The sequence below is a fragment of the Eulemur rufifrons genome, chromosome 2, assembly GCF_041146395.1.
Source record: "Eulemur rufifrons isolate Redbay chromosome 2, OSU_ERuf_1, whole genome shotgun sequence".
Classification (NCBI taxonomy): Eukaryota; Metazoa; Chordata; class Mammalia; order Primates; family Lemuridae; genus Eulemur; species Eulemur rufifrons.
In genome coordinates this window covers 28,115,079-28,142,209 of record NC_090984.1, presented here as the reverse complement: position 1 = coordinate 28,142,209, position 27,131 = coordinate 28,115,079, and the positions used below count along the sequence as shown (strand labels likewise).

Below are 27,131 nucleotides of genomic sequence, written 5' to 3'. Positions count from 1 at the left end.
TTACCGCTCCGTGACCGCCTCTCCTGCGAGGGTTGTACTGTCGGGTGAGCGTGTCACCCACCAGGGCTGGGGCCAGGCACCTGCGGGCACCCCGACGCTCCCGCAGTGCTCTGAGGGGCCCGCAGCCGTTTGTCAGAGGAGAAGCAGAGGCCTGGAGGAGCCCGATCCAAGGCCCAGCAAGGCGCAGGCCCCGGCTGGGCTGCTGAGCCCCGGCCCGACACCGCCGGACGCTCAGCCGCGCCTGGTGGTCTGCGGAGGGGCAGGAGACCAGGCGTTGGAGAAAAGTCCCGGGGGATTCTGAGAGGTCTCCCTCCGCCCCTGGCCCACGCCCTGCCACCAGCTGCTCTCCTCTCCACGCAAGCCGCCCCCGCTGCCTGGTCCCCGCACCCGCGACCTCTCTCACCGCCGCCATTCACAGCCGGGCACTCGGATAACCCCCGCAACCACGGCCGGGTGCCTGCGGCTGTCCCCGTGGTGCCGGCAGGGAGCTGAGGCCCTCGGGAGCTCGGTGTCTGCTCAGAGATCCAAGCGGCGTCCCAACGTGTCTAAAAGCGAACTCTCCCACCCCTACCCCGGCACACGTCACACACAGCTCAGACCTCTCTGCTTTCGCTCTCACTAACCGGCACCTCCGTCCTCCCAGTGTCCAAGCCAAAGTGCCGGCCCTCGGCCTTGACTCCTTTTTATGTCACACCCCACATCCAGCCGGCCAGGAAGTCCTATTGTCTTTGCCTTCAGAGGATATTGGTTCTCCCACTTCCCACCGTGGCCATGCCGCCATGGCCTCCGGCCTGGACCCCTGCCACAGCCTTGTCCCTGCCCCCTGCCCCCCACGGTCTAGTCACATGGCGGCTCGAGGGATCCTGTTGAAGCAGAAGGCAGATGCCGTCCCTCCCTTGCTGTCCCTCCCCTGCTCAGCCCCCTCCAGGGGCTCCCAGTCACTCCGGACAGCCACGACCCAACAATGGCCTGCGTGACCCTGTACAATCTGCCCTCATTGTCTCTGACCGCAGCTCCTGTCTCCCGCAGTTCCCCCGTTACCCAGCCAGCTGGCCTCCTTGCTGTGCCTTGCACATCTGGGCACACTCCCGCCCAAGGGCCCAGTGGCATTGAGCCACCAGAGGTCCACACTCCCTCCATCGTGTGCAGGTGGTGCTGAACATTGCCCAGCCAGGGGTGACGTTTCCCAGCCCCCCTTGCACTGAGCAGGGGCCTCTGACTAGCTCTTCTCAGTGGAATGAGAGCAGGTGGCCGGGAAGCCCAAGATGTAGATGTCGTCGGCTACCCCGTTCTCCATCCTCCTGCTAAGTGAGAGGAAAATGACTGCCAAGGCAGGTGGGGAAGGCTGAGCCACCGTGGAAGGAGCTTGGATCCCTGAATCACCACGTGGAGGAGTGGGCCTCACCCCCTCAAAGGAACACCTGTGATGGCCTGTTAACAGCTGGGACTCAGTTATGTAGATTGGGGTTTTCTGTGTCACTAGCAGAGAGTATCGGAGTATCTCGGGCAAATGTAGCCCTTTGTACTTGGTGCCTGGAGCTTCCCTCCCCGGGTACCCACGGGGCTCACTTCAGCCTGCAGGCATTAGCTCACATGGGCACCTCAGTGAGACCTACCTGACCACTCTACCCCAAATCACACCCTCCCTACCCTCCAGCGGGTACGCACGCGCCCCTTGCCTGCACCGTTCTCCTCTATTGCATTCGTAACTATGTAATAAACCACTTATTTTACTTATTTATCTTCTGTCTACCTTTCCCACCCTCCATTACAATGAAAGCTCCACATGGGCAGCGATTCTGGTCTGTTTCCTTCACACCATATCCTCACTGCAAACAAGAAGGCCTTGCCTAGTAGGAGCACAGTAAATATTTGCTGGCCAAATGGCCAAAATGGTGGAGCTGTGACTCCCAGCCCATGCTCAGTCCATTGCCCCTTGAAAGGGCCACCTGTGTGAGGCATCATCTGGTTTCCCACAGCAGAGTCGAGGCCATAATGTTTTTAGTAGCACTCTGTAAGGCACAGGCCTTGAGCGGCCTCTGAGCCTCAGGCAACATCATCCTACTGCGCCACTTCCCTGGGGCTAGGCAGGTCACAGAAGTGGCCTGGCGGGGACCATGACTGTGCTCCCCGGCCCGGTGCTCAGGGCAGGGGAGAGCTGCAGGCCACAAGTGTTGTGCAAGCTTGAGGACTCCCCAGACAGGCCTGACCACCCCAGGATGTGGAGCAGCCACCCCCGAGACTCAAAGCCTGTCCTTGTTTCGAGAAGATGCACCCAGCAAGCTGCCATCCTAGATCCTAAGTCAGGGGAGGCAGGAAAAATGGGCAGGTGTCCCATGCCAGGCTGTGCTTAGGGCTTACTTTATCAGCTCGTTTAATCCTGGCCACCATCCCATGAGGTAGATGGGGGTATTATTATTCTGTCTGTTGTGCAGATGGAGAAACCAAAGCACAGGCCGAGCGACTTGCCCAGGGTTACCCAACATGTAAGTGGCAAAGCAGCGTTTGGGACTCAGAGCCCCACTCTTAACCATGGCCCCAGAAGTCAGCGGCACAAGCTCCTCACACAGCACTCTGGTGTGCATGCGTGCACACACACACACACACACACACGCACATCCTGTCCTCTAAGCACAGAGGTTCCAAACTCTGGTGTGCAAAGGTGGTGGGTCAGTACCTTTGGGAGCGGGGCCCAGGGACCTGCTCTTCGACCGGCTCCCTGAGGGTACAGGTGCAGAGCGCCCGCCAATGGCACTGGGAAACACTGCTCTGTCTAGAGGCCCTGGACCTGCAGATTAGCTTCCAGGGTGACCTCGGACAAAGCATGTCTCCTACCTGAGCCTCAGTTTCCTCATCTGTCAATGCAGGGATTGATCGCACTGAGTCCCAGAGTTCCTCCCAGCCCTGAAGTTGCAGAGCAGAGTTCCCACCATCTGGGGCCATGGGCCCTGTGAGCATCCCCAGAATTATGTGCACCCACATGCATGCACAGAGTGCTGTTCACAACTCGGGGGGTCCTGGAGTCCGTGCAGCCCCTGCAGCCCACTCGCTCATGACCCCAGGTCGAGCCTCCTGCTTTGGAGCAGCCCCCAACGTGTAAGTTCCCTCTGGCTTGAAGTCAGGAAGATGGGGAGCTGGGTGACCTCTGAGGGGTTCTCCTGCAGGGGTTCTCTGGCTGGAGGCAGGACCCTCTTTGGCCTGCTTGGGCTCCGTCATTCGTCTGGTCACCCTTGGCAGGCTGAGGCCAAGCTGCCCTCGCCCTCAGAGGTCGAGGGAGGGCTGAGACTTAGAACACAGTGGGGCAGGAATGAGCTCTTCCCTCTGCCCGGAAAGCCACCCCCAGCCACCCTCAACCTCTCCATGTGGCTAATTCCTATTCCTCCTTTCAGGCGCCTCTCACACGGCCCCTCCTCTCGGCAGCTTCTTTATTCCCTCTCTGGGGACAGACTGTGAGCCCCTCACAGGTGGGGACGTCTAGTCACCTCCAACCCCAGGACCCGGCCCAGGGCTGACACGGGGAGGGTGCGCCAAAGTGTGGGAGGGCAGGGGGGAGGGAAGGGGGTAGGAGAGGGGGATGGAGGGATAGGGCCCTCAGACTGAGGCCCTTGGGGCAGCCCCTCCTCCACAGGGCTTGTCACTGTCCCACCCTGGTCTCCAAGCCTCAGTGACACCTACTCGCCTTCTCACCAGAGCCTCCTGGAGAAAGACCCCATTGGGTGCAGCCTCAGGCCTCTGAGACCTTCAGGGGAGCCTGGAGAGGAGCGTTTCTGGGGCAGGAGGGTCCCCAGGTCACAATGAGAGGTAGGTGCTTCCTCTGCACGTAGGCCCCTGGCTTGGAGGGAAGGAGGCCACCTCAGCACTCCCTTCCTCCTTCAGCCTTTGGTTTTCCCACGTGGGAAACATGGGATACAGAATCCCAGGGCCTTGGAGACCCTCCAAGAAGGCAGGGTGGCAGACGGAGGAAAGGTGGGACCTTCTTCCCCAGATGTGGTTAGACACAGGCCTTGTGGTCCAAAGCACCGTGACCCAGAGCCCCCAGCCCAAGGCCCAGCCCAGTTGGGGGGCGGTCAGGCCAGTGCAAGCTGGGCTGGGTCTGGCCTGGCTGAGGGAAGCTGAGGGCGCCCTGCCCCAGCACCAAGGACCTGGGACCTTTTGCTGGAGCTGAGCAGACCTGCATCTTCCCGGGAGGCGTACGCCTCCGATCTGCACGCTCAGGGCTGGAGGCCAGCGTCAGACCTGAGTGAGGCCTCAGGAGGGTACTGGGCTGCAGGCTGGCAGCTCCCCTGAGGCCCCTTCACACGGGGCTGGTCAGAAGGGAGTGACGCTGCCTCCACGTGGATGGAGGAGCCCGGCGAGGGCCATGATGCTGCCTCGAAAATGTCTCCCCTCCCCACGGAGCACGGCCCACGTTCCCCCTTGGAGCTCCATCCTTTGGCCAGGCCCAGTCCCTGTTAGGATGGGAGCCTGTGTTCTCGGTCACAGAGATGGCAGTGAGAAAGAAAGGTGTGTGGGAGGGGGAGGGGAGGGGAACACAGGCCGAGTGCCAGGGTCGGGGAGGGAGACAGTGCCCAGCAAGGTGGCAGAAGGGCCTGGCTCAGGAAGGCAAGAAGGGAGCCGCACTCAAGGGTCACGGCGGCCCAGGCAGCAGCCCGACTCCATTCCTGGGGCCAGGTGGACCCTCCGGACTGTACCCAGACGAGGTCCCAGCCTCCACACGGAAGTGATCGAGTGTTTTCACTTCCTGTGGCTGAGGAAACAGTTCAATCCAGGGCGGGGAGGAGGCGTGGGGTAGGAGGCTGAGGCCAGCATCAGCTCTGAGGTGCTGTGGCGAGAGGTCAGAGGGGCGGCCATGTGGGACAGGGAGCAGGGAGGTACAAGGGGGTCTGCAGGGGAGCTGGGCAGGGGGACACAGGTGCTGGCCGCTGGCACAGGGAGTGGAGCTGGCTGGGCTGCAATGGCACTCGCCGGCTCTGTCATGACCCCTATCCGCCTTGGCAGAAATCATGTCCCTGATCCCCCAGAGATGCTCCTAACCTGGCGGGGCGGGCAGGGCCGGGTGGGGCTGGCAGTGGGCGGGGCCCCTCAGGGGAGGCCAGGTGGAGTTCCAAGGACAGCCCGGGCTGGCACAGGCCATTGAAATGGATCCTAATGTTGGGAGGGGGGAGGCGGCAGAGCCCAGATCTCATAATGACAAATTTTCTGCTGAACAGCCACAAATATTCGCTGTGACTTTGGACAGAGCCTGAAAAAGACTTTGTTTCCTCCCTTGGCGGTATCATTTGTCTTGTTTTGAAGCCACGAGATTGCAGGCGCGAACTCATAGACTAAAGTTTGTCTTAATTGCTGCGGTGTCACCACCTCTCTGGCAGATAACAGCACGATGAACGAGTCGATGGGGCTGAGCCCTCCAGGTCCTTCTTCTAAAGTGAGACAAATGTCCCTCCTTTGAGCCCAACAGTCCATCGGCAGCTCTGTCATTTATTTATCTCCCTAACAGTTTGCATTAACTTGCAGGGGATAAAAAGTCTCTCCTGCCCACAGACTTAGTTAAAAGCATCCAGTCAAACTGCTGCTGGGCCTTCCTAGGACTTGGCCCTTTTATCTTTTTCCTCCTTTGGTGGGGGGTTAGAGGGGGGCACATAGGGAGAGAAATGGAGCATTCACCGGGAAAAATAACGAAGGCCATAGTGTGGAAAAGTTTTGAGAAATAAAAGAAACACCGTTGGTCTTCCAGTATGGCCTGGGCATGGAGAACTGCCTTCACACTGCCTCCTTGGGTCCTCCCAGCCCCCCTGCAAGGGCGGGGGCCAGCAGGGGCTTCCCCACCTGTCTCCCACTCCATGTTCCCTTCACAGGGGTGAGGCTCTGCTCCCTGAATGTGCTGAGCACTCTCTGCCTCTGAGCCATTGAACAGGCTGTTCCCTCAGCCTGCGACACCTTTCCTCCACATCCTCTATCTCCTGTCCAATTCCTCTTCATCCTCCCATGCTCAGACAAAATGCAGTTCCTCCGGGGAGGCCTTTTCCAGCACCCACCTGGCCTGCGGGTGTAGGAGCCAGCCCAGAGGCTCCCAACACCCCAGGACGCCCCCGTCACTGCCTATCTGGTCCTTGTGTTTCCTCACACCATCTGTCTGCCTCATTTCAGGAACAGCCTGGGGAAGGCAGGAGCTGGGTTGAGGGCTGGCATACAGGAGAAGCTCAGGAAACAGCGGTTAAGTAAACGAAGGGAGGCTGGGCTTGGTGGCTCACACCTCCCAGAGTCCTAGCACTCTGGGAGGCCAAGGTGGGAGGATGGCTCAAGGTCAGGAGTTTGAGACCAGCCTGAGAACAGCGAGACCTCCATCTCTACTAAAAAAAAAAAAAAAAAGAAAGAAAGAAATTAGCTGGACATCTAAAAATATACAGAAAAAATTAGCCGGGCATGGTGGCGCATGCTTGTAGTCCCAGCTACTCTGGAGGCTGAGGCAGTAGGATCGCTTAAGCCCAGGACTTTGAGGTTACTGTGAGCTAGGGTGACACCACGGCACTCTAGCCCAGGCAACAGAGTGAGACTCTGTCTCAAAAAAATAAAAATAAAAAGATACATAAACATTGGAGTGATGAGACTGTTGCTTTTCAATTTTCTCTCTACTATTCTGCACTTGTCAAATGTAACACAGCGAACATATATTATTTTTGTAGTAAAAATAATTTTTTAAAATATTTTAAATCTCTTGGTCAGCGTCTCTCACAAGGCAGTAGAAGAGACATGATTCAACGTCTCTCCTGACACAACGTCTCACCTGACACTGTGTCTTCTGACACCCAGACAAGCCCTTCTCTCCCACCCCACAGCCTCCGAGGTCCTTTTTTGGCAACCCCGTGGGGGCGGCAGTGGAATGTGGCCACGAAGGGCATGCGCTTGGAGTGATAGGCCTGACTTCAAGTTTTGGATCCTCTATTGACTCCCTGTGTGACCCTGGGCAGGATGCCTAACCTCGCTGGGCCTCAGTTTCCCCATTGATAAAATGGGGTAATGACAGTTGTGGATGTCGTTGGTGTCATTATTAAATCATCCCTGCTGCTGACCGTGACACGCACAAAACACTTCTGAAGCACTGGTGTCTACCCCGTTGCTCCCACCAGGCACCCCTGGCCACACACACGTGCACTCAGATATGACCACCTAAGTCCCTGGGGCTCCTCACATTTTCATCTGCCTTCCCCAGGAGAGATGGGGCCTCCCCAGAAAAGGAGCCCACCCAGCCTCCTTCCTCTGCAGATGCAAATGGCAGCTCACTGTAACTGCTCAGGAACTGGCCACGTGGACCCCTCCCCACACACGGACAGTTCACTTCACCCTTCTGCCTTCCGACGTATGTGGCATGTGTCTCTATTACCACACCGTCCTGGGGTGGAGCGACTGTGGGGTGTTCTGTCTCCCTTACCGGAGTGAGAGTCCTAAGAGAACACAACCTGCCTCGAGAAACAGCCTTCACTTCAGACGGGTCTGGGTTTGAGTCATGGCTACAACTTCCTGGCTGTGCGGCTTTGGGCAAATCACTTCACCTCTGAACTTCAACTTCCTCAACTACGAAATGGACATGCTGGCATCGTAAGATTCTTGGGAGAACTAAACCAGATGAGAGATGCCAAGAGCCCAGCGCAGCAGCTGGTGCACAGTGGGGACTCAAGTTCCCTCAGCTAGTGTCAATAGAAGTAGAAAGTGACTCTCCTCCCACCACCCCTGCCAGCCCCAGCCTTAATCCTGTCCCTCTCTGACCCCCTACTCTGTTTTATTTGTTCTTCATAGCAATTGTCACCATTTGAAATTATGGTAATCTTTCTTGTCCATCTGCCTGCTGGGATGTGAGCTCCAGAGAACAGGCACTAGCTTGCCTGGATCCCTGCTGTGACCCCAGCTCCTGGCACACAGGAGGTACTAAGTAAGTGGTGGATGAATTGATGGTGTCTCCAGCACCTGTGCTGGGCATGGCTGAGGTTTCGGAGAGACCCTGGGGGAATCCCCCTGCCCCAGCTGGGGCCACCTGCTTTTTCACCAAAATCCCGGCAAGGCTGGTGCCATCTCTCCTGGGGAAGGGGGGATAGTCTTTCTTCAGACCAGAAAAGCCAGCAGGGTACCAAGACAATTTGATGGAGAGAGAATAATCTTGCAACAAATAGTGCTGGGACAACTGGATATCCACATGCAAAAGATGAATTTGGACCCCTACTTCACATAATATAAAAATTAACTAAAAATGAATGGATCACGACTAAAACTAAAGAGCCAAAACTATAAAATTCTTAGAAGAAAATATAGGAGTATATCTCACAGCAAAGCCGTCTTGATATGACGTCAAAGCACAAGCAGCAACAAATAGATTAACTGAATATCATCAAAATTAAAAGCTTTTGTGCTTCAAAGGAAACCATTAAGGCCAGGCATGGTGGCTCACACCTGTAATCCTAGCACTCTGGGAGGCCAAGGTGGGAGGATCGCTTGAGCTCAGGAGTTCAAGACCAGCCTGAGCAAGAGCGAGACCCCGTCTCTACTAACAAATAGAAAGAAATTAACCAGACAACTAAAAATATATAGAAAAAATTAGCCGGGCATGGTGGTGTATGCCTGTAGTCTCAGCTACTCAGGAGGCTGAGGCAGGAGGATCACTTGAGCCCAGGAGTTTGAGGTTACTGTGACACCATGGCACTCTAGCCCGGGCAACACAGTGAGACTCTGCCTCAAAAAATAAAAAAATTAAAAAAAAAAAAAAAAAGGAAACCATTAAGACTGCAAGTGAAAAGACAACTCACAGAATAGGAGAGGATATTTGCAAATCATATTATCTGATAAGGGACTTGTATCTAGAATATACAAAAAACTCTTACAACTCAATAATAAAATTACAAATAACCAGTTGAAAAAACAGGCAAAGGATCTGAATAGACATTTCCCCATATAAGATGTACAAATGTCTACTAAGCACATGAAAAGATGTTCAACATCATTTTATCAGGGAAATACAAATCAAAACCACAATAAGATACTATTTCACATTCACTAGGATGGCTGTAATAAAAAAGACAAATAATAAGTGTTATTGAGGATGTGGAAAAATTAGAACCCTCATACATTGCTCATGGGAATGTAAAATGGTTCAGTGTTTTGAAAAAACAGTCTGCTGGTTCCTTAAAAGGTTAACCATAGAGGTAAGCACTTCCACCCTTATGTATGTACCCAAGAGGAATTAAAACATGCAGCCACACAAAAAGTTGTATACAAATGTTTATAGCAAAATTATTCATAATAGCCAAAAAGTGGAAACAACCTAAATATTCACATGGATGAATAAACACAATGGGATATATCCCTACAATGGAATATTATTTGGCAATAAAAAGCAATAAAATACTGATACACACTACAACACGGATAAACCCAGAAAACATGCTAAGCAAAAGAAGCCAGTCATAATCGTACCATATACTGCATGATTCAATTTATATGAAATGTCCAAAAGAAGCAAACCTATAGAGACATAAAGTAGATAGGGCTGGGGAAAAGTAGGGAAATGAGGGGTGATAACTATAATAGGGTTTCTCTTTGAGGTGATGAAAATATTCTAACAGGTGGTGGTGATTGTTTCACAACTGTGAGTATACAAAAAAGTCATTGACTTATATACTTTAAATGGATGAATTATATGGTATGTAAAAGATATCTCAACTCAGGTTCCCCTGGGCTCAATGCAGTGAGTCACAGAGCCTGTGGGGGAACAGATGGCCCTAGAATCACTTCCTCCAACTGATGTAGCATCCTGTGGTTTGCCCAGTACCCCAAAACCTGAGCTCAGAGTTGCCCTGACCTGTCCCAGCAAGCAGACTGGACCCCACCCCCGCCCCGCCCCGTGTTTGGGTGGCCATCCTGGAGTGATCTGGGGCTGTCAGGGGAGGAAGAGCTGACGTGGGCTGAGCACCTACTCTTAGCCATGTGCTTTGTGCAGGGGCGGGACTAGGGGAGGACTTTCAGGATGCTGACAGTGAGCACTTCCTTAAATCTTTCACCCTAGGCACCTCACTCTAGTGCCAGCCCTGGCTATGTGGCATATACCCAGTGCTTTATCTAATCTTTATGACATCCCTATAAGACCCGTATGACTACATGACAGATGCAGGTTTGGAGACTCAAACAGAGCAGGTTTGCTGGCTCCAGAGGCTACGCTCTTTCCAGCCCTTTCCCCCCACCTGCTGAGTAGAAGAGCCCCTGGGAAGGAAGCCGCTTGCAACCAAGGGGCGCTCAGCAAGCCTGCCAGCTGCTCCGCACCTCCTCAGAACAAACCTGCGGGGGCTCTACCCAAGTGGCCTTGCCTGAGTCTGTGTGGAAGACGGGCATTCCAAGACCTGCTAAACATCACCAGGGACAGAAAACATTCTCCTGAAGAGCCAGATTGGCCACGAGACCCGGGGGGCACCAGTCACTGTGGCCAGCAAGTCAGCTGGGACCTAGGCTGGAGTTCACAGCCCTCCCACTCAAATGCTGTTCACTCATTCATTCAACAAACATGTTGAGAACTAACTATGTGCCAGGCCATGTTTTAAGGCCCTGGGTATACAGTAGCAAACAAAACATTCCAGTGGGAGAGACACAAAACACAAATAAGTAATCAGGAAATATTAACCCATGGACAATCCAATGATGAAAATAAAATCGCCATGAGACAGGGATGAGGGGCCTGGCAGGCAGGCTTAGAGGAGGCCGGGCACAGTGGCAAGGAGACACCTCTGCGGCTTTGGACAGGCGGGTGCAGTGAAGTTCAGGCAGCATGCTCTGCAGGGTAGAAGACTCTGGGCGAGTTTTCTTGGTGTGTTTCCTTGGAGACTTCTAAGTGCCCACACAGTCTCCCCTGTGCTGAGAGGACCTTGGAAAGAGGCTTGTGGCTAAGCTGGAATTGACGAGAGGAGAGCCCCTCACTAGAGATTTTGGGGAGGGGGTTCCTCATGGGGAAATCCTGGGGTAACTGGAGCTGCTCACCCACCCTCTTTTCTTAATACCTCTGCTCAGGCTGTGGGGGCTTCTATGTCTGGTTGGGGCAAAGAAGGCTGATCCAGGCTTCCAGGTTCACTCCCTCCCAGCCTAACTTGCACCCCCAAGTGCCCAGAGAGCCTCAGGAAGGGCAGGGCATGGCCCAATGCCTTCCAACCATTCCCAAGGCCTCAGGGCTCTGCCCCTGCCCCAAGTTTGCCCAAGCAGGGCTCCTGAAGATGTTCACAGGCCGGTGTTCTTGGAACTCCCAGTCAATCCTTCACCATGAGAAGTGCAGGTGACTGTGCCCATCCTACAGATGCAGATATGGAGGCCAAGTCAAGGTCGACGGTCCCACAAATGTGGTCAGTAGAAGAACCGGATCTGGGCCCACTGAGGCTGCGACTTTTCTCCCTCCTTTTGATTTTCCCCCCGGAGCCGAAGTCCCCTGCTGTGGGGAGCGCTGGTCTCACCTCTGATTCCTAAGAGCCTGGTCTGGGCGACCCGAGTGTGCGGCCTCCAGCAAGTCCGGCCCTCTTCTGGTTTCAGTCTTTGGTCCACACCGGCGCGAGGTGGGCCCGGAGCTCTGGACCCCTGGCGCGGCCCCGCCTTCCCGCGACCTCACTTTGCTCCGGGGCTGGACCCGCAGGCCCCGCCCGCCTCCCGCGCTTGCCGGGCCTGGGCCGCCTCCGCCTGGGCGCGGGTCTATCTGGCCGTCGGATTAATATCCAGATATTAAGTAAACAATAAATTAGCAAAACTACAAGAAAATTTTACAGCCCTTTGCATTTGGCAATCATTGAGTGTTAATTAGAAATTCATTACAATTAAAACCCTGCCTAAACAGGGCCTGCGCGCCTTAATTACATCTGATTTTTAATTCAGAATACGTGTTTACACAGTAAGCGCTACGTACCCCATGATTATCCCCAATCCTCTTTATACTGTACTAATTATGTAAATTAAACCTAATTAACTGACGAAAACTGCCGTTAATTCAACTGGTAAAAGATATGTGCTTGCGGAGGAGGCGCGGCCGCCCAGCCCCAGCCCCAGCCCGAGCCCGAGTGGACGCGGAGGCTCGGCCAGGGACGCGACGCCGGGACGCGGAGGCGGCGCACGCCCAGCCGGGCGAGGGGAGCACGCCAGGCGCGTCCTGGATCCAGAGTCCGGCTCCCGACGCTGGTGCCACCAGGCAGCAGATCAAAGAGACTCCCCAGTAAATCGGGGTCAGGAAGGCCACAGGCAACGACTCCTGCGGGCTCCCCAGGCTCAGGCCAGAGCCGCAGGACCCAGAGCTCCCACTGAGGGAGAGGGGTCCCACCTTGCCCTGGCCGAGCCTGGGTGTAAGTCCCAGCTCTGCTACTCATTGACTGCACCGAGCAAGTCCCCTGGCTTTACTAGGCCTTTTCCTCCGCCCAGAGTGTTGTGAGGCTGATAACAAAACCTCCTGTGCCGCACAGCGCGGCACCCTCCTTGCTGTCCCTTCACCGAACTAGGCCCTCTGCAGCGTAGCAGGCAGCGCACCAGGCTCGACAGTTTGGGTCTAGGGGATCACCTAGCGTCCCTTGCCTGAGGAACCTGGTGAGGAGGGCGTTGGCTTCCACCGCTGGACCTCAGTTTCCTGCCTGTAAAATGGGAATATATGATCCCTACTTATCCCCAGGGCCCTTGTGAGAACCGGCGGTGCAAACCGTAAACTCTGCCCACAGCGGTGATAACGGACCAGACGCTGGCCCCGGAGTGTAGCCCTAGCCCCGACCCCAAGACCTGCTCCCCGGAGACCAGCGCTGAGTGGTGGGGCTTCCCCAGCCGCTCGCCACGCGCCTTCGGTCTTTCTCCAGCGTGGACCAGCGACTGAAAGTTGGGTGGGTCTCCTGGCGCTGGGCCAAGGCACCGGGAGCTGTCCGTAGCTTGGTGCTGAACGCGAACGTTCCGGCGACACTGCACGACCACGGGTGCCATAATCCGGGGTGGCACCCTTTGTCTGAAAGGGCTGCAGGGAATGACCTAGAATCTGGCCCCGGAGGCGTTGTTGGTCCTCGAAGTACAATAGAGGCAGGACTGGCAGCCCCTGCTCAGGGGGACCCTGCCCATCCCCTCTTCATTCCCACCCCTCATTCCCCTGGGGGCGTCCTGGTTCTCTGGTCGTTGTCACCACCATACCGAATTCTGAGATGCCTTTTAAAAAATCATTAGGAGGCTAAGAATAATTACTGAAGGAGACTGTAATTATGGGATGGGGGAGCCTGGGCTGAGGGAAGGGGGGGACCAGCGGATGGGGACTGGGCCAGGGCACAAAATAGGTTCCCGTTCCCCCCACCCCAAGGGGTTTCGGGTGTGGACAGGGAGCTGCAGAGTTGGCGCCAGACAGAGGCAGCGCTTGGGAAAGACGCGGGGATGGAGGGGCCAGAGGCAAAGAGAGAAAGAGGGGCCGAGCGGACTCCAGGACTCATCTGGGAGAAGAGGGAAAGGCAGGGAGATGAGAGAAAGACGCCGCTGAGGGAGGTGAGAGAGCAAGAGCCTGTTCTAGAAGAGACCCTGCAGAGGAGACAGAGCTCCCAAACTTGGGAGTGGTTTTCCGGGTCTAGGAGAACACGTTACCCCGGGTAGGGGGAGAGGGCAAGTGAGTCTCCAGGCAGTTCCTCTCCAAGGGCTAGCCCCGCGCGACCCGGTGGCCCTTCCAGGCCTTTCCTGGGTTCCCTGGGAGCCAGAAGGTAACAGAAGAGAGAGAGGGGAGCAGGGAGAGGAGCAGGAACATTCCCCAGAGGCGCCAGAACGCAGGAGGGAAGAGGGCCCATACCCGAGAGCAAGAGGGAAAAAGAGGCGGTGGGGCGAGGGCGACCCCGCGCCGCTACCCACGGAAGATTTATGGCACCGCCCGGGTTCCAAGGACAGGCTGCGCTCGCTGCTGCTGCCACCGCCGGTAGTTGCGGTGGCCGCTGCGCCCCCTGCCCGGGCGGCCCGCCGCGCCCCGGGCCATCCCTGCCATTATTAACTTCTGTTTGATTAGGGTAATTGTTCAAACTTGGGCTGGACAGTATGATTAATTACAGTTTAATTAACGTGTCCATTAAGGACACTTAATGCCACAGGGGCAGGGAGGGGGGTGGAAGCGGCGGAGGGGGCGCTCGGGTGCGGGCAAGGAGGGGCGGGGGTGCGACTAGTAACTCAAATGACGAAGTAGAGACAGAGATTGAGAGAGAGAGGGAGAAGACGGAGACTTAACTGGGTATTAGGGAAAAGAATGGTGATGACAGAGAGACCGACAGAGATAGAAATGAGAGAGAAGAGAGAAAAAGAGAGAAATGGAGCTTGGGGGAGAGAGAAGGTGCCAAGGGGCATCTGTAGCGTCAGGGGGCTAGACCTCCACCACGGGGAAACTGAGTTAGCAGCGTTAAAAGAGAAATTGACTTCAGGTCTCTCCCAACGATGACTTGGCTCCTGCCATGGGCCTGTTAGTGACAGCGAAGGGAGGCATTCGAGGCTGAGGGCCCCCCAACCCAGTTCCCTAGTCCCCTGCCGAGTGATGGAAGCAGGAGGGCGCCCCTCCCCAGGCTAGATCGCTCCTGGTGTCCCCCGCCTAAGTTGGGAGGGTGGGAGCGACGGATCTGCTGCCTTCCAGCAGCCACCCCCAGTACTCCGCACCCAGGGGCCTGTCCCCGCTGCTGGTGACCTACTGGTTCCTCAGGGCCACTCTGGGCTCCACCACCCTAACCCTCCCCTGAGGCCCGAAAGTGAGATGCCCCCTCCCTGCGTCTCTTCCTCTTCAGCCCCCGTCAGCCCCATCACCAGGCCCTGGCCCAGCCCAATCCTGGCCCCTTGGCGGGTAGCACTGGGCCCTCCCCACTTCGTTCTTGGGGGCAAACTTTGCGGCCCCAGGCCCTTCCTCCCTCTTGGCCTCTCCGGCTAGCGCGGGGCGCAGGTGCGGGGCGCGGGACGCAGGTGTGCGGCCGCTTACCTGGGGCGCGCAGGCCCTGGGGCTGCGGGGAGGCGGTGGGCGCCGCGTGTGGCCCGCGGGCGGGCGGACTCGGGGAGGGCGCGAGTGACTGCGCGGGCGGTGGGTGTGGCGCCCCGGCTCACAGCTGTCAGGCGCGCCCGCCCCGCGCCGGCCTCGCCACTCGGGCTGTGACCGCGCTGTGCCCGCCGCCGCGCCATGCGCTCCAGGCTTCGGCCTCTTCTTCCGGCCAGTCCCCGGCCTCGGGGACAGTGGCTCAGGGCACACGTCTCCGCGCCCGGAGCCCTGGCGTCCCGCGCCCGCTGAGAGCAGGAGGGGCCGCGGGTGGGAGCGCGGAGAGCCGGGGAGCTCGGCTGTGCGCGCGCGCGGGGAGGGGCCGCGCCGTCACCCTGAGAGCCCGGCGGATCCGGACTCCCGCCCGCCGCTCCGCCCGCCGCGCACCTCCGCTCCCCGCTCGCCCGGCTCCAGCCGCCGCCGCACGGTGAGTACCCGCGTCCGGTAGCCCGCCGACCCTGCGCCCTGCCCCGACAGCTTTTTTTCGTTTAGTTCCGATTTGGGCTCTTGTGGCTGTTGTTTTTATTATTATACCTAATGACTCCACCGCCTAGTCCGTGCTGCTGCCCGCCTCCCGCCTCGTTGCCCTCCCCAAGCTCACCACTCAAGCCCCAGGAGCTGATGACGGTTTCCCGAGCTGCCCTGGCTGCTGCCCCTTGTCGCTGCGCACGGCTTTTCGCCTGTGCTTTCTGCTTTGGCCCCTGAAATTCTGTTCCTCTTCTAGGGCCTCCCCTTCTCCTGGCTCCAGGGCCTGGACACCCCCCCCCCACCGCCAGGGGAACCCCACGGGGACCCAGGACCCTCAGCTTGGGGAGGATACCCTGGGCTCGGGGTGCTCTCTTCACTATATGCGGGCCAGGCACACTTGCCAATTTCGGGAAACCGAGAAGCCATCGTCATTTCCCAGAGCCAGGCGCCCTCCAGCCTCCTCCGCAGCCCGCCTGAGAGCCCTCTGGAGGGCACGAGGCTTGCCTCGCTGACCCCTCAGCCGGGAGTTAGGACAGTGCTTTTGCCTCCTAAAATGTTACAAGAGACTTCAATGTGAGCAAAGGGTCAACTTGTTTCAGTTGGATCCTCCGAGATAAAGATGAAACAGACAGATAATAGATAAATAGCTTGATACTTGAAGAAGGTACGAAGACAGATGGGAGAAAGAGCAGCGAGCTGGCAGAGACAGACAGCTCAGGGACAGATAAGATCAACACATGAGGGGCACCTAGACAAATAGAGAGAGACGGATGGAAGAGTCCACTCTCCTTGCTGAAGGCTTTTGAACTCGGATCCCTTGTCCGCCTGGAGCTGCCCTCTGAAAATGGATTTGCCTCTCCGGCTGAGTCTAGGGGAGGGGCCCTCATGGTTGGGCTGCCCCAACGGCTGTGGACCAGGCTGGAGCCCTGCGTGTCTGAGGACAGGTGGCTGGGCCCAGCGACCTAGAGGGGCCCAAACATCAGTTCCCGGGTCCCCCTGCTGCTGAGGTCTGCCGGTGGGGCTGCTTCCCTGCCTCAGCTAGAGAGCAAAGCTCAGTCCGGCAGCAACTTTTCTGCCCGGAGGCTTTTAGTGGCTTTGAAGGCAGCCACCATTCCTTCCAGCCCCTATGAACCCGGACAGCGGGTCAGGAAGGATACTCAGAGAGGAGACCCCCCCCCCCAAAAGAGGAAGCCCAGAGCCCCAGGATCCCGCATTTGGCCTGGGTGAGAAAGGCATCTCTGAAGGAAAAAAGCTCAGGGAGTGGGCGATTGGAAGGGAAGAAGTGGCTCCTAAGAAACTTCTTTGAGAACCTCTCCGTCCTTCGCGCTGACCCCAGATTTGGTCTGGAACGTAACTAAAGATGCAGAAAATGTGGTTAGGAACTGCATAATCCTCGTCCCACGAATGGCTGGAAAGAAAACGGTTTATATATCCAGCCGGAATCTTTCTGCTCAACGGACCCGGGGCGTCAGTCTTGAGAGAAGAAGCACGGGTTTGTGGCAACTGGCACTGTTGTCCCCGGAAACCGGCTCCGCGCGGAGCTCGGTGCGGTGGGAGCCGCCCTGGGTCTGGGTGCGCACGGCGCGCTTTGGAGAGGGTCGGGTTCAGCACCGCGAACAGCGGTCGCCTCCGCCTTTCTCCCTCCCAGGCAGACCTGGGTCCCTCCCCCTTCTCCCTTCCTCCCCCCCTTCCCCAGCCGTCTGGAGATGGGCAGTGACCGCCCCTCCCCCGCCTCCCTACTCCTCCCCGCACTGCCCTAGCCCGCCCGCGTGCATGCGCGACTGAGCAGAGGGGCGGCGGGTCCCCGAAGTCCGGGCTTCAGGACCCCGGCCGGCAGGACCGGCTGCTAGGGTGGCCGAAGGTGCACGGATCTGGGCATTGGAAAGCCTGAGTTTGGCAATGGCTTTGCTGTGTGGCCTTGGGCAAGTCACTCTGCGTCTCTGGGTCCCACTTCCTCCCCATTCCGAAAATAGGATTGGGTTCCTAGCAGCCCTGGCATTCCAGAGGTCTCCATTACCCCTTCTCCTCCCCCAAACCCCGGGGGCTTTTGTTGTGGCGCCAAGACGGGTCTGAATAACAAAAGGCGCCCGTCCAGGGGGTGAATGAGCTTGGACTCCCCACTGCCAAGTATTCCCGCGCGCCCGACTCGGCGCGCCCCGCTGGGCGGGCCCGAGCCGCTGCGGCGGCGGTGCTGAAAATGGCTCATCCGCTCTTTGCTTTCTCTGTTTCGCAGGAGCGGCGGCATGGAGGCTCTCACCACTCAGCTGGGGCCGGGGCGCGAGGGCAGCTCCTCGCCCAACTCCAAGCAGGAGCTGCAGCCCTACTCTGGCTCCAGCGCTCTCAAACCGAACCAGGTGGGCGAGACGTCGCTGTACGGGGTGCCCATTGTGTCGCTGGTCATCGACGGTCAGGAGCGCCTGTGCCTGGCGCAGATCTCCAACACCCTCCTCAAGAACTACAGCTACAATGAGATCCACAACCGCCGCGTGGCCCTGGGCATCACGTGCGTGCAGTGCACGCCGGTGCAGCTGGAGATTCTGCGTCGGGCCGGGGCCATGCCCATCTCCTCTCGCCGCTGCGGCATGATCACCAAGCGCGAGGCCGAACGCCTGTGCAAGTCGTTCCTGGGTGAGCACAAGCCACCCAAGCTGCCTGAGAACTTTGCCTTCGATGTGGTGCACGAGTGTGCGTGGGGCTCGCGTGGTAGCTTCATCCCCGCGCGTTACAACAGCTCGCGTGCCAAGTGCATCAAGTGCGGCTACTGCAGCATGTACTTCTCGCCTAACAAGTTCATCTTCCACTCGCACCGCACACCCGACGCCAAGTATACACAGCCCGACGCCGCCAACTTCAACTCGTGGCGCCGTCACCTCAAACTCAGTGACAAGTCGGCCACAGACGAACTGAGCCACGCTTGGGAGGACGTCAAGGCCATGTTCAATGGGGGCACACGCAAGCGGACCTTCTCGCTGCAAGGAGGCGGTGGAGGCGGCTCTAATGGAGGGTCGGGTGGGCAGGGGAAGGTTGGTGCTGGCGGCGGTGGCGGTGGCGGCCCAGGGTGTGGCGCGGAGATGGCCCCAGGCCCGCCGCCCCACAAAAGTCTGCGCTGTGGCGAAGACGAGGCTGCCGGTCCTCCGGGGCCACCTCCTCCCCATCCGCAGCGCGGACTTGGCCTGGCGACCGGAGCTAGCGGCCCGGCGGGCCCGGGAGGGCCTGGTGGCGGTGCCGGCGTACGCAGCTACCCGGTGATCCCAGTGCCCAGCAAAGGCTTTGGCCTCTTGCAAAAACTGCCCCCACCACTTTTCCCGCATCCTTACGGTTTCCCCACCGCCTTTGGTCTATGCCCCAAAAAGGACGACCCGGTGTTAGGCGCGGGCGAGCCTAAGGGTGGCCCTGGCGCTGGGAGCGGCGGCGGCGCGGGCACTGGTGGGGGAGCTGGGGGCCCGGGAGCCGGCCACTTGCCACCGGGGGCAGGGGCGGGCCCGGGCAGCGGCGCCATGTTCTGGGGTCATCAGCCCTCCGGGGCAGCCAAGGACGCAGCGGCTGTGGCTGCAGCGGCCGCTGCCGCCACTGTGTACCCGACGTTTCCCATGTTCTGGCCAGCGGCTGGCAGCCTCCCGGTGCCGCCCTACCCGGCTGCGCAGAGTCAAGCCAAGGCCGTAGCAGCCGCCGTGGCGGCGGCAGCGGCGGCGGCTGCAGCAGCTGCAGGTGCCGGCGGCCCAGAGCCCCTGGACAGTGCTGAGCCAGCCAAGGAGGGCGGCCTGGGCGCGGAAGAGCGCTGCCCAAGCGCTCTGTCCCGTGGGCCGCTGGACGAAGACGGCGCAGACGAGGCACTGCCACCGCCCCTCGCCCCGTTGCCCCCACCGCCGCCGCCACCCGCACGCAAAGGCTCCTACGTGTCAGCCTTCCGGCCGGTGGTCAAAGACGCCGAGAGCATTGCCAAGCTCTACGGTAGCGCCCGCGAGGCGTACGGCCCTGGGCCTGCCCGCGGGCCGGGACCGGGCACGGGGACCGGCGGTGGCTATGTGAGTCCGGACTTTCTGAGCGAGGGCAGCTCCAGCTACCATTCTGCCTCTCCCGACGTGGACACCGGGGACGAGCCCGAGGTGGATGTGGAGTCTAACCGCTTCCCTGACGACGAGGGCACCCAGGATGAGACGGAGCCCAGCGCACCCAGCGCGGGAGGTGGCCCAGACGGTGACCTGCCCGCTGAGCCCGCGTCTGCCACCTCCTCAGGAGCAGACGGTCCCACAGACTCTCCCGACGGCGGTAGCCCCCACCCTCGGCGCCGTCTCGGGCCACCCCCCGCTGGCCGGTCACCATTCGGGGACTTGGCTACGGAAGACGTGGTACGGAGACCTGAGAGGAGCCCACCGAGCGGCGGCTATGAGCTGCGAGAACCTTGCGGGCCCCTGGGAGGCCCCGCGCCGGCCAAGGTGAGCCCAGCGCCCGCCCCGCCGGTGGCGCCTCCCCACTCAGCCCTCTGCGCCGCCGGTTGCGGGGCAGGCCGGGGCCCGGCGGAGGACGGGACTTTTGTTCTGTGTCGCGCAGGTGTTTGAGCAGCAGGCCCTGGCCGATGTGGGCAGGCTCAGCCTCGGGCGCGCTGTGGAGCTGGGCTCAATGGGACCCTCGACTGAGGGTTTCCAAAGGGGGTGGGGTGGGGGTGTCAGGCCTGAGGAACGTGTGTGCTTTTTGTTGTTTCCGCGAGTGGGGAAGAGACCAGCAGAGATTGCTAGACACACAGGGAGAAAGAAATAGGGGGTCTGGAGGAAAAAGGAGGAGGTAAGAAAGGGACCCAGAGCCGGAGAAGAGAGTTCCCGAGGCCAGGCCCAGAGTGCGCCCGCCGGGTCGGGGATCAGAGCCCCAAGGAAGAAGGGAGGGCAAGGAGAGGAGCGGGCGGCCTCTCCCTAAGTCCTGGATCCCCGGAATCTCCAATCTACTCGCAATTTGGGAGTCTCTTCGAACTCCTGCCTGGGGAACTGCAGGGTTCGCTGTTGGGAAGGTGTCTTGGGACGTTGTGCGAAGCGGGAGGAGGACTGTCAAGTTGGCAGGGCTGGGGCTTTCGGGGCAGGGATGCAGCCAGGCTGGAATCGTTGGCCATTTTGAAAGTGGGTGCGCACACCTGTACATTTCCATTCGGTACATTAAAACACGAGTCATTAACCGGGTGCGAAAGGCGTCATTTATGCCGGGGACGAGGTACCGGCGGGAGGGAAAACGCCGCTGAAAAGAGGCGGCCGCAGAGGGTGCGGGCGACTTTGAATGGCCCTTGGCTTGGGAGGCGCTTTGTGTTTTGAGTAATTTTCTCGAGGGTGCTAATAATTACCCTGAATCTACAAGGGGGATGCAGGCTCCAAGGGCTCCCAGGTGCGCTGCCTGCGTCACCCTGCCCGGGGTGCTCAGGTCCTGTGGGCACTTCAACCTCCACTGCCCCCTCGGCTTTCCCTCTCGGCCGCGGGACAGGGCTGGGCGGCTTCGGGAAGCCTCCCAGAGCCCCCCTAATCGCCTGTCATTTCTCGGCCGCCGCAGGTGTACGCGCCTGAGAGGGACGAGCACGTGAAGAGCACGGCGGCGGCGCTGGGGCCGGCGGCCTCCTACCTCTGCACCCCCGAGGCCCACGGTAACGCCGGCCGAGCCCGCTGGCCACTGCAATGGGGACCGCAGGCACAGGGCCGGGGCCAAGGAAGGCCTGCGAGGGAAGACAATGAGAGAAAGACAGAGACGCAGAAAAAGCGACAGAAAGAGGGAGAGGGAGAGAAAAATAATGGGGGGGGGGTGCTAAGCGAGTACTCCCAACAACTTCCATCGTTTGATTACTTAAAAACAATAACAACCCACCCTCTCCACACACACACACACACACACACACACACGCTACAGCGCACCTCACACATAGGGTTAAAACCTTTTAAAAATCACGCCTGCATCTCCTTCAAGTCCGCCCATTTATTCAGCAAGTGTGTTTGGCCGTGGGGTCCCCTGTGGCCAGGCCGGGTCGGGCTGGAGGAGGGGGCCGCGAGTATGGGTACCCCAGAAGCACTGGGGGGTCGGGGAGGGGAGGTCCCTGCATCTGCGCACGGGACTAAGTTGCTCGCAGAGGAGGGGCTGGTGGCCTCAGAAATCCGGGCAAGTCGAGGCAGCCGAGCTCCCGGCGATGTCCCCCCATCCACCCCGAAGGTCGCTACCTAGGCTGCGTTCTCCGCGAGAGTCGCGCGGACAGATCTGGCGGCCACGCGCACTCGCGGTGCCCCAGTATCTGCGCACGATGTAGGTCGCACGTCCCTGGTGGGCTCCGCTGCTCGTCTTGCTCTTTTCCAAGGGGCTGGGGCGGGGGCGCGAGGCCGGGGATGAGCAGACCACGCGCGGGGGAGGGGGTGCCCTGCCCAAAGCCTCAGGGCGCGCGCCTGGGCGCACAGCCGGGAACCAGAGGCGGCCAGGACGCTTTTAATTAGGGCTCGGGCGCCCCGACCGCGGCAGCTCTGGCAGTATCCGGGTCACGGTTTTTTTGCCTCTCCTTGAAACTCGGTTTATTGCCTTTAAGAGCCAGATAAGGAAGACAATCATTCGACCGCCGATGATTTGGAAACGAGGAAATCCTATCCAGACCAAAGGAGTATCTCGCAGCCAAGTCCTGCAAATACAGACCGAGGTGAGCCCTCGGACCCTTCGCGCCCCACTCGCAACCGGGAGGTGGGACCCAGGCCGCCCGGCTTCCCGCACGCTTGCAAGGAAGTCTTTCAGTCTAGAGTAAGCGGCTGCTGGTTTTCTCCCGCTACAAGGAGATAAATATTTAACGCGGGCGAGGCGCAGACCAGGTTTCCTGAGTTGCTACCTCCTTGGTGGGTTTGGGGCTCTTCCAGGTAAGGGTAGGGGGTGTATTAAAAAGGAAATAGAGGGACACTCCACCCACATAAAACAGGTCAAAGGGCATTTCCTGCCCTAAGACCATCTTCCTCAGCCCGGTCTTCTAACCCCCAAAATGATGGTTTGGAAGGTGAGTAGTACTGGATGCCTGTAACTGTTTCCTCCAAAAGCACAGGGTCAGGAGTAGGTCCCTGACTTGGCACAGCTCCTGGGAAGCTCACCCCTCCTCTCCCAAGGCCTCTTCTAGGATAGAACTCCTTTCACTTCCCTTGTATCCCAGGCGAAGATGGCTTTACCCTGGATGTCACAGGAACTCACCTGGTGGAGAAAGATATTGAGAACCTGGCCAGAGGTGAGGTTAAATCTGTGAAAAGGGGGTACCCTGTGCTTGAGGGAGATGGGTTCTTCCTATAGAGGGGCTGTTATCCCTGTAAGGGGTGAGCGTGGGAAAGACTTGGCTCTTGGGAAGATCAGTTTTCATTGAGTGGCAAAGGTAATCCTCTGGACACATTATCCTGGCACAGAGCGAGGTGTGTGGGTAGGAGGTGGAGGAAGTGAACCAAACCCCCAGATTGGTATTGGAAGTTTGGGTCCCTAAGGCCAGGGTCTGTCTGAATAGCCCAGTAGGAAACTGAAATGAGTAATGATTCTCAGAACTTGATGTCTGGGGACAATCTGGGTCTCCCAAACTCAATGGAAAACAGGACTTTTTCTGAATAGCAAGGTTGCAGGGAGGCATTTATCTTAGGAATGTACAAGAGGTTACCTTTTTTCTCTGGGATTAATGTATAATCACCCCCATGTCAGCCAAATGGAGTGAAGATGGAGCTTATTTGGAGAATGGGATCCCGGTGTTGCTGCTCACAAGGGATAGGGTATGGCTCAAGGCACAGAGAAAGGGAGTCTCTGGCCCCACTTTAGCCTTCCATCTTCCATTCCTGTGTTTCAGAGGAGCCTCTCCAGGGGGAGGGCCCAGATACTAATGGCCCTATGACCAAGGCAGTCCCCCCCTTCCATCCCTCTGGAGCAGGTTTCTGAGAGCACTAATGAAGCCATCCACACCTAACTCCCCCCCCCCCAGCCCTTGGATGGTCTTGGTGGTTGGGGGGAGACAAGAATTGGTGGTCTTCCATTCTTTCTAGTTACCGGTTTGACAGGATATGCCATTACCTTCAAAATCATTGGTGCTTTATATGAGGGTTCTTAGCATGAATTTGGCAGTCTGGGGACCTCCTGAAATTGTAGGCAAACTGTTGTGAGTGTGTATATTTTTCTGGGAACGGTGACCAAGGCCTTGACCAGATTCTCCCTGACTTATATTGGAAAGAGGAATTAGCTCTGTCATTTGAAGTGGGAAATCAAGTTTTTGTGGCCAGCCTCTAAGGTTAGGGAGTTAGGAACAACTTAAAGCAATGTTAAGCTGGTTAGTTCCTGGAGCCGGGACCTAGAGGTGGAACATGGATTCCACCATCCTGAATTTGATTTTCCTGGGCATCCTACCCCCATGGCTGTTTCTTCACCCAAATCCTTTGGATGCAGATGGGAAAGTCAGAGTGTGAGAGCCTCTACTTATTGGTCCATCCTCCCCAAGTCTTCTCCCAGGGCCATTGGCCAGGGCAGGACCTGGATGCTTTCTGGGTGCCTTGAGTTCAAATCTCCCCCACCCTTTACCTCCCTCTCTCCACCCCTCACAGACGAATTGCAAAAGCTGCTCCTGGAGCAAATGGAACTCCGCAAGAAACTGGAACGAGAATTTCAGAGTCTCAAAGGTACCCCATGCCGCCCCACCCAACTTGGTCACCAAGCTTTCCCCACAGTGCCCCAGACCTACTCAGACAGCCGGGGGCAGGCAGCTGTGGCTGGGCGCCCTGCAGGAGCCGGGCAACCCCTTTCCCAGGGTTTCTTGCTAGGCAAACGGCGGGGTGGGGGTGGAGTAGGGGTGAAGATGGCGGGGAGAAGGGAGGAAGTGGAGCTGGGGATGCGGGCTGTGCGTAACAGCTCTCACTTAATCAATTTGCACAGATAATTTTCAGGATCAAATGAAGAGGGAATTGGCTTATCGAGAAGAAATGGTGCAACAGCTGCAAATTGTCAGAGGTAAGACGGGAGTCAGGTGAGCGCGTGCACGGGCCGTAACTGCCTCTTGTCTGGCAGGAGCCGCAATGTTGGCTCAGTCATTTGGATTTAAATTGAAGGTAATTTAACAATTATTTTTTTTATTTAATATCCTTTGTATACTCTGATTAGCCTCAGAATGGCAAGCGAGCCCAGCAAACGGCTTGCAGGCATCATTACATGGAGTGATTGAACTTCTTATCGCGGCAATTTCCATGGTTTCTAAATTAAAAATCGAGGCGTAAAATTACCTGGGAAGTAATGCCTAAGTTTGCTTTAATTTTGGTTAGATCCGTCTGCCTTTAAGCGCCATCCCAGGCCATTTCCTCCCTCCGCCAGGCTGCAGTTTGGAGCTTTGCTACCCCTCCCCCTGTCCCTGGAGTAGATTCTGCGAGGGGCTGCGCCCTGGGGAGAGGATGAAGCCCGGGCTACGACCCGACCATTCAGAGGGTGGTCTGCGCTTCCTCACGGGCCCCTCCCGTGTCTTCCAGATACCCTGTGTAACGAACTCGACCAGGAGCGGAAGGCGCGCTACGCCATCCAGCAGAAATTGAAAGGTGCGGAAGCCGGGAAACAAAGATAGGAGGGGTGTCGGGGGCTGGTTGTGCCGTCGAAGGAAAGAAGGAATGGAGGGGCGAGTGAGGGGGAAGGCTAGGGTCTGCATGGATCGGAAGCTGAGAGGAGGGAAGTGGGAATTGATTTTAATGGGCAAATTATTCTAGAACGCTGGAGTAGGGAGAAAGAGCCCCTTGGGCTCTGGGCATCGGAAAATCTGCCTTCTAGAACCAATCTGGCCTTGGGCAAGTCGACCCCTCTCTCACTGTGCTTCAGTTTCCACTTCTGTAAAATGGGACTATTGAACCAGAGCAGGGATTCTGAATCACCAGGGTCTTTCTTCTATCTTGCTACCTCCTGAGCCACTCAGTTGAGAACCCCTGGCCCCCAAAGGGTTGGCTGAGGCCAGGGAGGGGAACGGGGGACCTTGCGGGCAAGGTGAGGCAGGCGAGGCGCCCAAAGTGGGCTGCGCGACTCTCTCCCCAGAAGCCCACGACGCCCTGCACCACTTCTCCTGCAAGATGCTGACGCCCCGCCACTGCACTGGCAACTGCTCCTTCAAGCCCCCGCTGTTACCCTAGGCCCGGCCCGGCCGCCGCGCCCACGCGCCCTCAAGCCATGCTGCTCCCTCCTGTAAATAACCGCTGCCGCGGCGGCCCAGAGCGAGGAACAAGCCATTCCGACTTGACCGATGTAAATACAGCCGCCAGTCCGCCCGCCCTCCTCCCGGACGCCCCGGCCTCGCCCTCCCCCTCCCGGGCGTCCCAGTCCAGGGCACTGGCTCGGTTTCCAAGTGTAAATACTGCCTCGGCCTTCGATTGAACTCCAGGGCATCGGACTTTTAGGGGTTAACTGGACCCACAGGGGGAAGAAAGGCGAGGGGGGGCCTCTACCCCCGCCTCAGTGTACAGCCTCGGACCCCGATTGTGAATACAATGTAGCAACTCCGCTGGCGCCGCCCCGCACTCCCAGCCCCGTCCACTTCTGAAACTCTCGTTCCTAATGACAAAGTGGCTATGTGCAATGGATATAAATGTACTGTGAGTCTCTTGGTTCAGTATTAGGTTTACTTTATTTATGCTGTAAGTTATTTTGCTTCCTTCTCCGGGACCTACTTCAAGTCCCATTTTGCATTCCCCTTTGGATTTTGCTTTGTCTATTTTTTGTTGTAACCTCTTGATGTAACAGCACTTTAAAAGGGCGACAACTGACTCACAAGATGGCAACCACCTGGAGCCTGTTTGGGGAGACCACCCTGTGACTTTTGTTTTTAATAAAAGAAAAAAAATCTGTCACTTCCTGGGGCTGCGGAGATGGGAGTGCGTGGGTGGGTGGGTGGCGGTAGGGGATTGGGGAGGGTGCAGGACTGTGCAACAGGTGGGGCGTGGGAACCGTCACGCATCTTCTGGGGCGCCCAGGGTTAGAATCGCGCCTGCTCAGGTGGGCAGCAGCGAGCGCCCCGACCTCTCCATTGGCCCCTCCAGCCATATCCAGTTTCCCCCCACAGGCCACTCCCTCTCCTCATTGAGTACCCTCCCTTGGGACCCGGCTGGGGAGAGGGGACTAGGGCATGGTCTCTAGCACCTCAGTCCCTGCCTCTTCCCTAGAGCGCTTGCAGGGGCCCATTTCATTCCTGCCCATTTCCACGCTTGCCACACTGGGGAAGTTACCTCCGGGGCTCCCAGAGACAAGGCACCCAGAGCAGAATCCCGGGTTCAACCAGAATTGCCCTTTCCGGTGACGCGGGCCGGCCTTGGAGCCCTGGGGCAGAGTGGAGGGCGAAGAACCTAGCAAGGATCTCGGCTGGGCGGGCCTGGAAAGGAAGGCACAGGTGTCCTCCCGCCTGCCCTGCGGCTCTCCGAAAGGAGGGAACCCTGGCCGCATTTTCACGTTGTCCATTTTAGTCCGAGCGGGGCTGAGGTCTTGGTGAGGCCAGAGGGCCGCAGGTGCCCGGGCCACCGCGCTCGCCAGGCCGCGGCTGGGGCGTCGCACACCGGGGTCGCGTTTGGAGAGGCCTCACCTTGCCGCAGGCCTCCCGTCGGCCTCAGTTTCCACAGCGCACCTGCTGCTTGGGCTACAGACAACGGTGTAAACTGCCGAACTCCTTTTTTTG

The 27,131-nt window shown here is 58.2% G+C and overlaps 1 protein-coding gene across 1 annotated transcript; it reads left to right on the top strand.

Annotated features, from left to right (window-relative positions):
• Positions 1–17,290: 17,290 nt before the first annotated feature.
• SKOR1 (SKI family transcriptional corepressor 1) lies at positions 17,291–26,325 on the top strand. The gene is made up of 9 exons (XM_069458414.1): positions 17,291–17,490; positions 17,718–19,920; positions 21,014–21,104; positions 22,026–22,133; positions 22,629–22,700; positions 24,043–24,117; positions 24,371–24,445; positions 24,955–25,020; positions 25,505–26,325. The coding sequence occupies exons 1-9, from the start codon at positions 17,384–17,386 to the stop codon at positions 25,597–25,599; spliced, it is 2,892 nt and encodes a 963-aa protein (XP_069314515.1). The 5' UTR covers positions 17,291–17,383; the 3' UTR covers positions 25,600–26,325.
• The last annotated feature ends 806 nt before the right edge of the window (positions 26,326–27,131 follow it).

Excerpts from the sequence above, each read along its gene's own strand:
- SKOR1 (XM_069458414.1), top strand. The coding sequence starts at position 17,384 with ATGGCTTTGCTGTGTGGCCTTGGGCAAGTCACTCTGCGTCTCTGGGTC. Across the intron at positions 22,701-24,042 it reads TATTGAGAACCTGGCCAGAG|ACGAATTGCAAAAGCTGCTC; the intron begins GTGAGGTTAAAT and ends CACCCCTCACAG. Across the intron at positions 24,118-24,370 it reads AGAATTTCAGAGTCTCAAAG|ATAATTTTCAGGATCAAATG; the intron begins GTACCCCATGCC and ends CAATTTGCACAG.